Genomic DNA, 14043 nt, shown 5'->3' on the forward strand with positions numbered 1-14043 from the left:
TCTCAATTACCTGGCCCTGGCCGATTCTCTGGCTTGTATATGGCTCACCTTCCTTTTTTTCCTGTACCTCCTTTTTTGGACATTTCAGCATTCATGGGCAGAAGGGCAGCAGATGAATAAGTAAACTCAACTAACTTGTGTGATCAATGATGTTAGCCTAAGGCAAAATGTCATGCTGGGTTCTGGTGCTGGTTTTGCTACTAATGATCTGGGTTATCTTAGTGAGGTCATTTGACTTCCCTGAATGCTGTGTTTCCTCATCTATGAGATGGCCCTGATTACATCAGCTCTACTGACGAAACAAGAGAACTGCAATCCTGACAGAGGCAGTGCACATCAAATGGCCTTAGTGACAGCCAAGTGCAACAAAAGTTATTTCTGCTCCCATAATTTCTTTGCCATTCTCAACTCTACCTATTCCATGTGAATATTCTCATCCTAGCAGGTTTGCAGAATGCCAGCTTGTATCTTCAGCAAACACAATGATAATTCTTTTCCAGCTCTAGTGTCCAGTAGAAACAAAACATAAAAGGATTAAAAAAAAATAAGAACATTGCTCTTCTTTTTGGCCTGACTTTCAGGAAGCTGGAGTTTTATTTCTTAAAGGTCTATGTAAGCCAAGTTTTAATTTTCTAGCAGCCCCAGCCAATGGCCATTGCAGATGTCTAAATAAGACCTGTCCCACCTTAGAAATATGTTTGTTCCAAAAAGAGGAAAGGGGAGCAGAAGGTGGCACACAGGCCCTCCACTGAAGGATAAACCTGTCACAGGTAAATGTCATACTCAGCCATCCACTCACCTGCTCAGTGCCACACAAAAATGAACAGACTGCTCTTTCCAACACCACCCCTCTTATAGACCCTCAGCATGCACATCTTGCCTTCCCACCCCCCCAACCCTCTGCCCCATGCCCTCAAATGGGGCCAGGGCAGAAGTTATAGGTAGGAAAATCCATAAGAAAATCTGGGACCTGCTACAATTCCCAGGGGTCACCAGACTCCTCAGCCTGGTGGGGCATTCTCTCCTGGGAGGCTGGACACATGCTACGATGCCAGGAGGGACCCCACTGCTCTTCCTCCTTCCTCTCCAAAAAGGGCAAAAAAAGGGAATCAAACCTCAAAGATTTCCCAATGGGTACATCTCTCACAAACCTCTGTGTACTCTAGGAACCACGGGCATGCTAGAACAGGCCCGGCATGGCCTTGTGGGCCACTTCAGCTAAAGACCACACCATAGAGAGTTCTTGGGGTCTACCAGGCTCTGCCCGAGGCTCCTCAGCATGGTTCTGAGTGCTTCAGAAAAAAACTCAAAAGTCACTTCCCCAGGTATGAGTCAAGATAGTCTTGACCTTGGGGTGGGGCAACCCATGACTGCTCCGAAGCCCCAACCTCATTCCACTTGAATCAGTGCCCCCAGGGAACCCAGCCTTCTGCCTGGTCTAACATCATCACCTCAGCCTCCTTGCTGTTTCCCCTAAGCCCCAAAACTGGCTCTGTTCCCCTTCCGACCCTGAGATCCAGCCCGGAACATGTGGAGAAAGGCTTGCCAAAACTCTTGGAAAAAAACTGAAAATGACTAAATGCAAAACCATCTCCCCAGTCAGGCCCGGCCTTCCCAGCTGCCGCCAGCCCTTCCCCACCCAGCCATGGAGAGTCAGAACAGAGCCCTGTGGGAGGGGCAGGTGCCCAGAGTCAGCAGAGACAGAGCGAGACCCTGCAGGGAGGCAGAAAGCATCCTGCCACCAGCACAGACCCAGGTCTGTAAGCTTGTGAGAAGGAGATCGTACCAGCTGGTGCTGACTGAGCCCCAGGAACATGGTTCCCTCAGAAGGGCTGGGGGTGGGGAGCTTGCATGCTTTGCACACCCATAAATACTCACCCACCCAAGAATACTCACCTTGCCATCTGAGGAATGCGAACAGGAAGGGCCTCTGGTGAGGCCAGAGATGTGTTTACAGGTTCCTCAGCAGCCTTCATAGTAAGCCTGGGCAGAGCAAGAATGCCAGCAGCTGCCCTCCATGGGGAAACTGAGGAATGAGGGGTGGGTGTGGGAGCCAGAGAGAGCCCTGTGGGAGAACACTGGGGTGCAGGAGCTGGGACCCACCCATGGCCATCCCATCTCAGGTAGCTGCCTCTCACACAGAGGTACTGGATCTGAAGCCCAAAGCGGGGGAAATGGCTTGAGGGCCTGAGACGGCACCAAAGCCTTGAAGACCTGTCAGAATGAGGCCCGCCCGAGAGGTTCTAACTTTACCACTGTCCCTGGCAAAGCCAGCAGGTGACTCCTGGCCAGGTAACTCCCTTTCAGCTGAGCTAAGCATCCCTGTATCCCTGTATTCTGACCTCATGAAGCTGTTTTGAGCATGAATGTAGCAGCAGGCATGAAAACACTTTGGGTTCTTCAGAGAAAAGGCACTACTGACATGCAAAGAATACTTCTTATGCCCATTCTCAGACCTGGGTTCGGCCTTGCGGCAGCTTCCCCTGAGCCTCTGGCCCCTGACCTGCTCACATTTCACAGGAGGTAGCTCCCTGACAGGATAAATTCACTCTCCCACCCAGGCAGGGCCCTTGGGACTGGGCTGGGGACTGTCTTTTCTTTGTCACTCAGGGACTACCTGCCAGGCTTGGCACAGGCTGGCTCGCCAGTAGAACTGGGGAGAAGAGAGAGGATACCAGACCAAATCCTCAATGCTGCGGGGAGATGTCAATTCACTTCCACCTAATAACTCCGCAGGATCAGCAGGCAAACACACACGTTCATTACCAAGTCTAATTAGGCTGGCAGACAAGTGGCATTAATCATTTTTGACTGTACCTGGGATTCAAGCCCCCCACACTCCATAATCAGAAAATTTCATGCTCTGATGAATAGTGGGGAAAATTAAGCGCACATTTAATCCTTTCACTTTCATCTTTTGATAAGACAGGAAGCAGGGAGGAGAGGAAAAATGGGCTGCAGCGTATGGAGCTCAGAAGGCCTCTTTGAAAGCATTCCAAGTCCTTTCCTTGGCCCCTAACACACACATCCTCCAACGGGACCTTGCCCAAGAAGAAGACCCCGGTTAGAGCCAGGGGTAGGAGAGGGCTTGGGAGTGGGGGATTCTCACAATCTTTAACAACAAAATATCCATTTCTGTGCCTCATTTTCTTAAACTCTAAAACCAAACACGGGGCTAAATCAAGGAAAACACACACTACACACTCAGTGCTGCTGGGTGCACAAATACCTTCCAAGTGCCCAAGGTAAATAAATACAGAAGCCGCCAGAACAACACAGGATGATTTCTGAGAGGCCTGAAATGAAGACCTTTCTCTGCTACAGGAAGAATCAATGCCAATGTCCCAGGAGCCTTTTTCACAAACAACTCACAAGCGGGGGATGGGTCTGCAGGATCAGGGGGCTGTCACGCAGGTGGTTCCAGCTGTGCAGAAAGTGCAGAAAGTGGAGTTGAACCCAGCCAATAGCGCAGCAGCAAGACTAGAGAGACCAGACTAGAGGCTCAGGGAGATATCAGCCATTCTTAATAAGAATAGTTCTGGTGCCCTTCCCCAAGGGCTGCATGGCAGGGCCTTGTACTCACAACATCATTAAAATCTATCACAGAGTGGGAAGGTTAGAGGGCCTCCCTTTCAACCATGTAATTCCAATCACTTAACACTTCACAGCTCTGAATAACGCCCCCTCTGGAGAGAGACTCTGACTCCAGGAGCAGACAAGTGGCATTCACTGACAATGGCCAAGGTATGTCTAAGCATCTCCAGGAGGGTTTGAGTCAGGCTTAGGTTTCTCCAAGTGCCAGACCATCCCCTGGTCCAGGGTGGCTTACGCAGCCACCAAAATGAGATGAAAGGTAAAAGGCCACCTCCATGCACCTTCTACAGAAGGAACACTAAGGGACATCATCCGTAAGGGGAAGTCCCTGAGAACAAAGCCAAAGGGCAGCCAGTGAGTTTCTCTGGTTATTTACTGTTGACCATTCCCTCCTAGAATGCTAGAAATGCATTCTCACCATCACCACCACCCCTACCCCAAAACACACACATGCGCTCACACGACCTTTCGTTCTCTCTCTGCCTTTCCACAGATCCCCACTGGATTTCCTTCTCTATCTCACAACTATGAGTTCTTTAATCCTAGAAACTCTGAACTTCCCTGTTCACAAATCCAGCATTAACCAGAGCTCGGTTACAGACCTTGAAGTGGGGTAAGCTTAGGTTAGATGAACGTTTGCTAAAAAGGCAGACAGACAGTGGGAAGAGTGTTTTCCAAAATGCTTTCCTTACTAAAATCCCCTTCTGCCAACATGGTTCCCACCCAGTGTCAGTCTCCTGGGCAGACAGATGTCACTCACATACCCACTGCTCTCCTGCTTGTTTCCAAGGGCTGGGATATTTAATAGCACAAACAAGCCATCACTTTCATCACTCACCACGTAGTGAGACCCTGCTCTGTGCCTGGCACTCTGCTGGGTGCAAGTAACACAAAGACAAGGAGCCAATGGCTTCGTGGCCCCTATGCCAGGCACAGAAGGGTCTCCTCAGCCACAGCAGGACATCAGGTAGGAGTGGCATTTCTAGAGGACACCTAATACCCAAATTTTCTGGGATGCCTATGGCAGTCACTTCCCCACTTAGCTCAGCAACCAGGCAGAGTTTGCAAATTGTACTCACTGCTAAGGTAATCCTAGGAAGTGTCACGAGCCCAGACTAGTTGTTACAGCTGTTAGATGGGAGGGGACAATAACAATCATATCGAATTAAACATTCGTATTGCATTTTGCTAGGCCCTGTTCTGAGTGCCTTATGTATATTAATCCATTCAATTCTCACATTAACATGATGAAGTAGGTAATACCATTATCCCCATTTTTTTTTTAAACAAGGAAGCAGAACACAGAGATGTCTAGGGCTTACACGGGGACTAAGTGGTAGAGTCAGGATTCAAACCCAGGCCTCTGGCTCCAGTCTGTACTCTTAACTACTGCATAGTATGATTTTTTAAAAGTCCTATTTCTGACACTTGCTTTGCAAAATGAAGATAAAACAAAGCAACCCCACCATCGAAACAGACCTTCAACTTAAAGAAGGATGCTCAGCGAGTTTGGCCTGCTGTGTCTCCACCTGCCAGCCCTCATCTGCACATCAGAACATTTCTCAACTTTTGCCATCCAGCCATAGGTTCACAATTAGTTAAATATTAATAATGACAAACAGAGACTCCTTTCTGTAGCCCCTTGATTCCAGTTTTGCTTTCTCTCCGGTGTTCAGACATCTTTAGTGTTAAACCAACTATGTGGGAGGCCATGAGAGCCCAGGAGAGTAAAAAGGCCTCACCAAGTCACACACAAAGAGGTACTGCCCGGGGGCCTAGATCTTCCTGCCACTAGAAACGATGTGTGACTTAATCAAAGGAGATCGACAATTCTGATGTGGCATGAGGATCAATTCATTTAGTCATGGAGTATCATCACAGGCACATGCAAATACACACAAAGGCACCATTATCACCAAACCAAAAAAAAAAAGAAAATCACAAAACTATATGCAAAATCTTCAACAAGTGATGCCGTCCCCCAAAGTCTAACTACAAACTAGAATGCCAATGAAGCAGATTTCCTGGGATTCCAGCTATGATAAAACCCATTTCAGTGAGGCTCCTGCCTCTCTTCCTGTGTGTAGGGTTGTTGGATGCAGTAAGGGAATCTTGAAAGTGCAAAAGCTGCCGACACATCCAAGGGTAAGTTGCATTTGACTCTACTGCAGTCAAAGGCATTTACCAAGGGACAGCAGCCCCTCTACCCACAACACGTACCTCTACGTGTTGCTCCTTCCTTCTTAATTAGCACCTGAACTGGGGGTTCTGGTGGAGGAAAGAGCAGCACCCACTTGCCCTTCCAATCTTTCCCAGGCTTAGAGTCTGAGCTCTGTTTCCCTGCAGCCAGCTGCAGCGGGCAGCACACTGAACAGCCTCCGCTGCAGACTGCAGGCAGAAAAAAGGTAGGGTTTTCCTCATGTGGAAATCACTGCTGCTGTCCAACGCTGCAGTTGGATGGGAGATGTGAGGCTGCTGTCATGGGGCAAGGGCCTTTGCTGAAAGATGCAAACCACAATCCATTTCCAGAGATGCTTGTTAGAGGCTGTGCCATTGTCTGTGCTTTGGGCTTCAGATATTTGAAATATCCATGTAAACACATGAACACATGGCTGTGGATATCCTCTGCTAAACACGCAAGAGCAAATGCCGGGGTGGGGGTGGAGGGTGGACATCTATTAAAGGCATACACACCCCTAACTGTAGGAGGAGAAAAATAATAAACCCCCAAGAAGACTGAAGATTAGCTCAGAAAATCCATACACTGGGGGCGCAGTGTTTTCTGGCTTTGAGAAGAGCCTGGCTCAGGAGGTGACTGGAGGGGCCTGAGAGCTGTGGAGAGGAAGGGACCCTGTCAAGAGTTGAGTAATGTTAGAGCATGACGACTAGGGCAGGAACCCAGGAGGAGGAAGGGGAGGAGGCAGGGCACAGCCAAACATTGGAGCAGAGTCCAAAGGTTTGAGGGGCCAGAGGCGAAAGGCAGGAGGGGGCACGGGTTCAGGGTGACTTCAGGCTCTCTTCAGCCTCACAGCCTGCCTTTATCCAAAGTCTAACAAGTTCTCCTCCCTGTCCCAATAGGTCCCCCTAGAGGAGAGGTCTGAGCCTGCACCATGGGCGGACAAACAAGCGTTTTGTCGGTAACCCTAATAAGCAAGGGTCAGACGGTCATCTCAGCAGCAGTCTCACAACCCACCCCCAAGAACTCACAACAAAACCATGAGGGTGCGCAGGGAGATGACAGAATGACCTTGCCGCCAAGGCCATCACCCACCCACCCCCCACAACCTGCGTGCGAGTGTGTGTGTGTGTGTGTGTGTGTGTGTAGGGCCAAGGCACGCACCTGTCAGGAGACAAGTATCTGTTAACTACTGCATAACCATACCTAGGTAGTGGGGCAGGCACTAAAGGATACCGGGCAGGGAACTAAGGAGCGGACTGTCCCCAGGGGTTGTTACCTCCTTATGTTCGGGGCTCCACTGGAGCCAGAGAGTGTAATGGCCCCTCTCTCCCTGCCCCAGGGCCCTCCCAGTCCTTCGCCCCCAGACTGCGGTCTCCCCGCGCGCCCCTCCCCTGCCTTCACACTTACTAGCGCAGCGCAGCGCCTGCCGCAGCACCTCTCGTCCGCACAGGTCACACCAGCCGGGGCCGCCCGGCAGCACCAACTCGGCGAAGCAGTGCCCCTCGCCTCGCTCCGCTGGGACTCTGGGATCCTGCGGCTGCTCGAAGATGCTCCGCACGTCGCGGGGTCGGGGCGCTCCAGGCCGCCGCCGCCGCAGTCTCTGCTGCAGACCAGGCCGGAGCGGGCGAGCGGGTCGGGAGGCCCGGGGCGGGGGCTCCAGGTTCCCCCGGGCAGCCCTCCGGGCGCTGCGCCCCTCGCGCGCCCCGGGCGCAGTGGAGAGGGGCGCCGGGACACAGAGGCGCGAGGACCGGTCGGGGGGTGGCGGCGGCGGCTCGGAGCCGCTCAGGCTCTGTAGATAGCGCGGTGGCTCGGGGTCCAAGAGTAGCGGGTACGGGCGCTGCCCGATGGCCGGGGACGCCATGGCCATGCCCGGCTAGTGGCGGCAGCTTTGGCAGCGGCGGCTTTGGCGACTGCGCTACTCCCGAGCCAGCCCCGAGAGAAGGGGCGGCCCCACACGAGCGCGCCTTTAAAGGAACCGCAGCCTGCTGGGCGGGGCGGGGGCGGGGAGAGTCGGAGTGGCAGGAAGGACGACCCAGGGGAACCACCGACGGACCGAAGCGGGTAGGGTCGGTGCGGGGCGACGTCTGCGCAAGTGTGGATTTGGGGGCGTCTTCACCTGGAGCAGCTGCAGGATTCCGCAGAGGAGCGCCTCTGTACAGTACAGCTCAGAGGGCGCATTTCTGCGGGGGGCCCTCGGCCTTCAGCCCTGCCTCTTTCCCTTGCCAATCACTTCCCCCAACACCAGGTTCACCCCACGACCCGCACCCTCACGCGCCCCGGGAGGGAACAGGTCGGAGGGAAAGGCTTGGGAACTGGCTCGATGGGGTCTGAGTAGGGCCCCTCCGTCTGGGCGTCCGTCCGCCACTCTCCCGCTGATCGTGCAGACAGGAGGGCAGTGCTCCTTGGCCCTTCCTCTCTCCGGCTTGTCGCCGCCCGCCGCCCCCTCTAGAGCCGAGCTCGACGCGGGTCGGGAATGCCCCGCGCGCGCTCCCGCAGCCGCTCCTTGTCCGGTGGCTGACCGCCGGATGCCTCCAAGGGCTGGCAGAGCTGTCCGCGTGCGACTTTCGCTCTGGTTGGATTTCCCCTCCCTTTGCAGCCCTGCCGGGTAGGGTATTTCTCTTTCCTGGAAGACTGGTGGGGGGTGGTGGGGAGTTGGGGGGGGGCTCGATTTAGAGAACGCTCCCTCGCCCCAAGGGTTGGGGGAGCTTCTCTTCCTTAGCCAACCCTCCGTTCCCCAGAGCTGCTGGAGTAATTACTGTGGAGATACCAGTTCCCCTAAATGCCCTACGTGGAACCTGGTATGGATGGTTCACTCGTGGGACCCAAAGAGAGATCTCCTTTCTCCCGACACTTTCCCCCATGAAGGCTTGCTTCATGGACTCCTGTCTGGTCTAACGCTCTGCGGTCGCCATCTTTTGAACAAAGGGCCAGGCATTTTCTTTTTGCACTGGTTCCCACAAATTATGTAGTTGTTCCTGACAGGCACCTTTGCCCATGTAAACAGGCCCATCTCATGGATAAGGAGGACTCCTGAATCTCTGAACCTGGGCCTGGGCCCTCTCTAGCCCCAGTATGGATAGTACACTGGGCTGGGGGTGGGGAGACAGGTGGGTGCTAACGTGGCACTCTCTAGCTCCGTCATTATGACTCAGTGATCACAGCTTTCCTCTTAAAACACAGGTTCGGTTTGGTCCGTCTAGCGGTGGTCATTTTTTGGAAGAATAGTCTGAATTCTTCTGGACCTGGTCTCTCCCTTCTCTTCCCAGGCCAGAGATGGGTCTCCCCCTAGTGCTTCGTAGGGGAATCTTCACTTTTGCATTTTGATTTTCCCTTGGAGATAATTTTTATGTAATTCCTAAGATTTCCAGAGTCCAGTGGCCAGGGAATTCCCAGCCAGCTTTGCTCCACGGCTTCTCCCTCATGGTAATCATAGTCCTCTGTCTCCCAAATCTGTAGCAGAGGAGAGGTTCCTGGGGATCTGGGGCTCACCAGAGGCGGGAGCTCACCCTGTGAGGTGGTTTCTGAGGAATGACCCATGAGACAGTCAACCCCACAATGCTACCAAACAGAGGAGCTCCGAGGAGCGGTGTGAGCCACAGGCCACCCCGTCCACCCCACCCCTTTCCTCTTCCCTCTGCTAACCTTGCTTTTGCTACATCAGTGGTTTTCAAACCTTGGTATGCATCACAGTCACCTGGAGGGCTCGTTAAGATTATTGGGCTTATTCCCCAAAGTTTCAGAATCTATAGGTCTGGGGCTGGGGTTTGAGATGGCTCATTTTTAGCAAGTTCCCAGGTGTTGACGCTATTGATCCAGGGACCCAACTTGGAAAACCATTGTTCTAGGTCTGAGGTGGTGATTCTGAGAATGGGCTTCTCTGTTCCTTCTCCCCAGGACAAGTGTACTTCAGTGGACCTGACAGATAAAAGCCCAATGAGGGCTATTCCTGAATACTTGCTGCTGAAGATGTAAAAGGGAAAATACAATTTGCCCTTGTGGTCTCTTATTTTCATCTCCCACTGTTTCTGCAAGCAGTTCTCTTGGGGTTGTTGCAGAAATCTGTATTCCATATAAATATTTGCTGTATCCACACTCTGTTACCCATCTCCACACACTTGAGACTCATCCCCTTCCAGGAGTGCAGTGGGTAGGTGAGTTCCTGGGCATGGAACCAGCTTGAGCTCTGAGTGACAGCCTGGTGGGGCAAGAAGCAGCAGGGATCTGACAACAAGTGCATCCCTGGAAGATAGGCTTTGAAAAGCCATTTGTGAAATAATTGCTAACAGTCTCCATCTCTGTCCTTCCCTGCAGCCTCAAAGCATGGTTTGGGCAGCCCAGCCCAGATTTCCTGGATAGAGAGACTCATGAGGAGGAGCGTCGTCTCTGGCCACGGGAAACTGAGGACTATCTGAAACCATCAGGCATAAAACTCTTCCCCAGTTGTCTGGGCTGTACGGAAAAATGCTCTAGTTTTTTTTTTCCTCCTGCAGCTCTGATTTGGTGGAGTGGCAGTGGCTGCTCTTAGCATGAATGCGGGAGGAGGTCATGCAGGGCCAGAGCCCTACATTTGGCTTCTGGGGTGGGAACAGAGATGAAAATGGAGATATTAATCATATAACTCCATGTAACCAATCAAAAAATTTATCATAAAGTTTATCTTAAATTTCATCTCCCTGAGCCAAGAAATTAGAGTTGGGGTGGGTAGTTGCCCTCCTCAACCTCAACGTGAGGCTCCCTGGCTGGGGCATGTCTCCTCTGATGCCAGTTTTCCCAGCCCAGTCCCCTTCTTCCCTGAAATAGCATTCCCCCACCAACCCACAACACACACACATAGACTTCTTTCTTGCTCCCATGCACACACACACACACACACACCCCACATGAATAGCAGCGTATTCCTTCTTCCCCAGGGAAGAAGTGCTAAAGAAACTCTAGTCTCATTATAAGGTTGGGACATTGCTGGGGTAGTGTCGGATGCCTGGACTTTAACATTTTTTGGATCTGTCTGATCATCCAGGCTACAAGGGTAAGACCGCGGCATCTGCTGAAACACCTCCACTGGGAGATCTTTCCCCTTGTTAGTAGATCCTCTTGACTCAGACCCATCGACTTTTTTCTGTTTGTGACTCATTCCCAGCAGAGTGGGTGTGCTGCTTTTATTTTTGACCAAGGGGAAGGATTATGACAGTGAATTCAGAGTGTGTGGTCAGAGTGTGAGGTCACTTCAGAGGTGGTCCCAGAGCGTGCTGGTTTTCCCATTGGGTGAGTTGTTTGACTGCCGCCACCCAGCCTCCCTCCCCAAGTCCCCTAGTAAGAAGGAAAACGGAAGGACAGAACATGGCCTGACTTCCTGAAGGGGACGTTTTTGGTTTTGTTTTGCTTTGAGGCGTTTGAAGTCGCCTGAAATCTCCGAAGCTTTCAGGGAACCCCCAGGGATTCTGACAGTTGCACAACTGTCTACATGGAATCACTGTAAGAGTCAGGACAAGTTAGGTTATGCTGTAGTAATAAGCTCCACAGCTCAGTGCCCTGAAATAACAGACTCCTTTCTCGCTCACATTACATGCCTTTTGCAGGTTGGCATGTCTAATATTGCCAGTCACTATGCCAATGGGAAATTGAGAGAGCCTGGAGGATCCCACATCAGCATTTAAAAGCTCCAGTCACTTTCGCTCACAGCTTATTGGCCAGAACTAGTCATATGACCCCACTCTACAAACAGGAGCAGATGTACAATTCTACCTTGTGCTCAGAAGGGGAAAGAGCTGGAAATATTTAGCAATCAGCACTAATGGCCAGTGCAGTCTTCAAGGGCATAGAGCAGTTATTCATTCATTTAATGAGTAATTCTCTGATATCCACTATGTATCAAGCACTGTTCTAGGCACTAAAAGTACAACCGTGAAATGGATATGTTCATGAAGCTTGCCTTTAGTGAGAGCCAGATAATAAACAGATAAAAGAGTAATATGATGTCAGGTTGTAAGCACTTTGATGAAAAATCAAGCACATTAAGGGGATGAAGGTGATAGAGGCTACTTTATTAGATTGAGTAGTCAGGAAAGAACTTTCTGAGGAGCAGTCATTTAAACAGACCTGAACGAAGCAAGCCCTTTGTCTATCTGGGCAAGAGTGTCCCAGACTAAGAGAAAAACAGGCACAACAGCCTCAAAAACTTTTCAATCTTTATGAACCTGAGTTTGTTCAAAATGCCTATTCTGGGACCTGACCCTGTGATTCAGTATGTCTGGATTTTGGCCTGGAATTTGCAAGAGGCTTTGATTCATATGGCTCACAGACTACACTTTAAAAATGGCGTTACAGCAGTAAATAGTTAAAATGGTGTGACCCCCTCCACAGACATTTGGAAAAAAATGCCCTTATCTTGGTTAACTACGAAACACAGGTCTCCAGTGCTGCTTCCTTTCCTTCTTGGGCAGCGTGTTGCATACAGAGTTCAGCTTTCCAAAGAAGTGAATGCTGCTTGCAATGTGTGATGGGGGTCAGTAATATTTTACATTACTAGACTGAGAGCAGGGACCATGACAAAATGTTGTTGGAGGATCAAATTGTGTTTGTGAAAGAAATCCCTTGTAAAGTGCCATATGTTACACGTATCTGCTCAAGAAACATACATTGAGCATCTATTATGCGGCAGGCACTTCTGGCTTGAATGATTTCATCGTCATGGCAACTCCGTGAAATGGCTGGCATTCCTGTTTTACAGGTGAGAAAATCAAGGCTCAGAGAAGTTATGTGACTGGCCCAAACAGGTATCACAGTCTGGACTCATATCCACTCAGATCCATGAACTTGCGTTTGTCCTGCCCAGCTGGTGTGGCAGAAAGGGCAGGGCTCAGAATCTCTGATCTCACTTTGTAGGTGCAGCTTGAAGGATCAGCAAAATCTTTCCCCAGTTTCCTCTCCCTGTGGAAACCCCACTCCACTCCCAAGGTCTAGTCCAAATGCCAGGTCCTCCGGAGCCTTCACAGAGTCACCCAGACCTCACTCATGACTCTTTCCCTGGGATCTCACAAGAAGCCCATTGTGCCTCTGAAGTTCGGATTATCCTAACATGAGTTGCAGCTCAGTTTGTACATGTTTGCCTCCCTTGCTTGGGTCTTAGTGGTCTTTCTGATCCCACTGTGAAGGGCTAACTGGAGATGCCCATTAACCTGTACCTATTCCAGGACTTTTTTTCTTAATGTCTCTTCAAGCCACGCCCCCTGCACCCAGAGATGGGGAGATGGAGGAATCGTTTGGTTTGGGGAGCAAGGAAGGTCCCCGAGGACCTGCTGGGGCTGGGTAGAAGTTGGAGTAGTATTGGGAGCTCCATTTAAGACTCATGTACCTCCTCCAAGATGCTGGTCACTGGGTGAATTTCCTGCCTCCAAATGTTTGTAGCTGTCCAGGGCTGAGGGCTGCTGGGGCACCATCTCCACTCTTGGTGGAATGGGCTTTCTGTGTGTCACCAAACTCCAGTGCTCCCAAGGGGATCTCCTAGGTCCTTGCCAGTACTTGGGGACAAGAAGGGCAGATCAAGGTGGGGACAAAAGCAGGGAGGGATCCGAGGGCTCCTGGAAAGGTGTCATCACGTACAGTGGGGGCAGGTGGAGATTGTTTTCCACCAGTTTTAGTGGCACCTCCTTCATCCATCTCATTTATGAAATTTTTCCATCCTGAGCTGCTCTGCCAGGCTTATGATAAGACTGGCATGTGTGTGTGTGTGTGTGTGTGTGTGTTTCTTTTTTCCGCGTTGGAAAAACTCAGATATTCCAGTCAGATTTGTCAGCAATTTTTTTTCCCTCAGCCAGAGGGGAGGCTCCAAGCCACAGCCACTTGCATTCCAGCACTAAGCCAGCCCTGGGCCCACTGCGGTGGCAGGAAGCCATAGACTGGGTTACAACAGACTAGCGAGAGCAGGGTGGCCTGGGTGACCTCACAGGCTCTCCCTGCCCCACCCCAGCCCCCACCTGTCTCCTCCTCTGTGCTCTGTGTCTCCCTGTCTTGCCTCTCCTTTCTGCTTCCTCTCCCCATGCCCTGCTCATCCTCTCTCTCCCTCTCCATCCCCCTTCATCTCCCCCTCCCTCTCTCCTTTCTCACTCCCACCTCTTATCTCACCCTTCCTCCTCTGTCTCTGATGAAGAATGAAGGGAAGGGAGCCACACTGCTCCAGCCGCAGTCATTCTGAGCTTCCAAGGAACAGAAACTGAAGCTACTTCAGGTCAGCCTGGCTCATTCCTTAACACTTCCCATTGGGGTTGCCGGAT

At 51.3% G+C, this 14043-nt stretch overlaps 2 protein-coding genes across 7 annotated transcripts in view; one reads left to right on the plus strand and one right to left on the minus strand.

Moving 5' to 3' along the window:
* RASSF5 (Ras association domain family member 5) overlaps positions 1–7713 on the minus strand; it is a 95165-nt gene extending 87452 nt beyond the window's left edge. For 4 of the 6 annotated variants that reach the window (XR_010114700.1, XM_063613640.1, XM_063613642.1 and 1 more), the window contains exon 1: positions 7181–7708. Coding sequence is in view for 5 of the 6 variants with exons in the window: in XM_063613640.1 (XP_063469710.1) it covers positions 7181–7640 (460 nt within the window). In the remaining variant the exon portion in view is untranslated. Of the gene's footprint in view, positions 1–7180 lie in introns of all 6 variants that reach the window. The other 2 variants (XM_055233643.2, XM_055233642.2) reach the window with 1 other exon arrangement.
* LOC129458817 (uncharacterized) lies at positions 7639–11821 on the plus strand. Its single transcript, XM_055235096.2, has 3 exons — positions 7639–7649; positions 7755–8378; positions 10085–11821. Exons 1-3 carry the CDS (start codon positions 7639–7641, stop codon positions 10296–10298), a joined length of 849 nt encoding a protein of 282 aa, XP_055091071.1. The 3' UTR covers positions 10299–11821.
* The last annotated feature ends 2222 nt before the right edge of the window (positions 11822–14043 follow it).

Source organism: Symphalangus syndactylus, chromosome 19, assembly GCF_028878055.3.
Source record: "Symphalangus syndactylus isolate Jambi chromosome 19, NHGRI_mSymSyn1-v2.1_pri, whole genome shotgun sequence".
In the NCBI taxonomy this organism is placed as follows: Eukaryota; Metazoa; Chordata; class Mammalia; order Primates; family Hylobatidae; genus Symphalangus; species Symphalangus syndactylus.

Bases quoted from the DNA above. Each gene is read 5' to 3' on its own strand.
- LOC129458817 (XM_055235096.2), top strand. The intron at 8,379-10,084 runs GTAGGGTATTTC...CCTTCCCTGCAG, and splicing joins TCCCTTTGCAGCCCTGCCGG to CCTCAAAGCATGGTTTGGGC.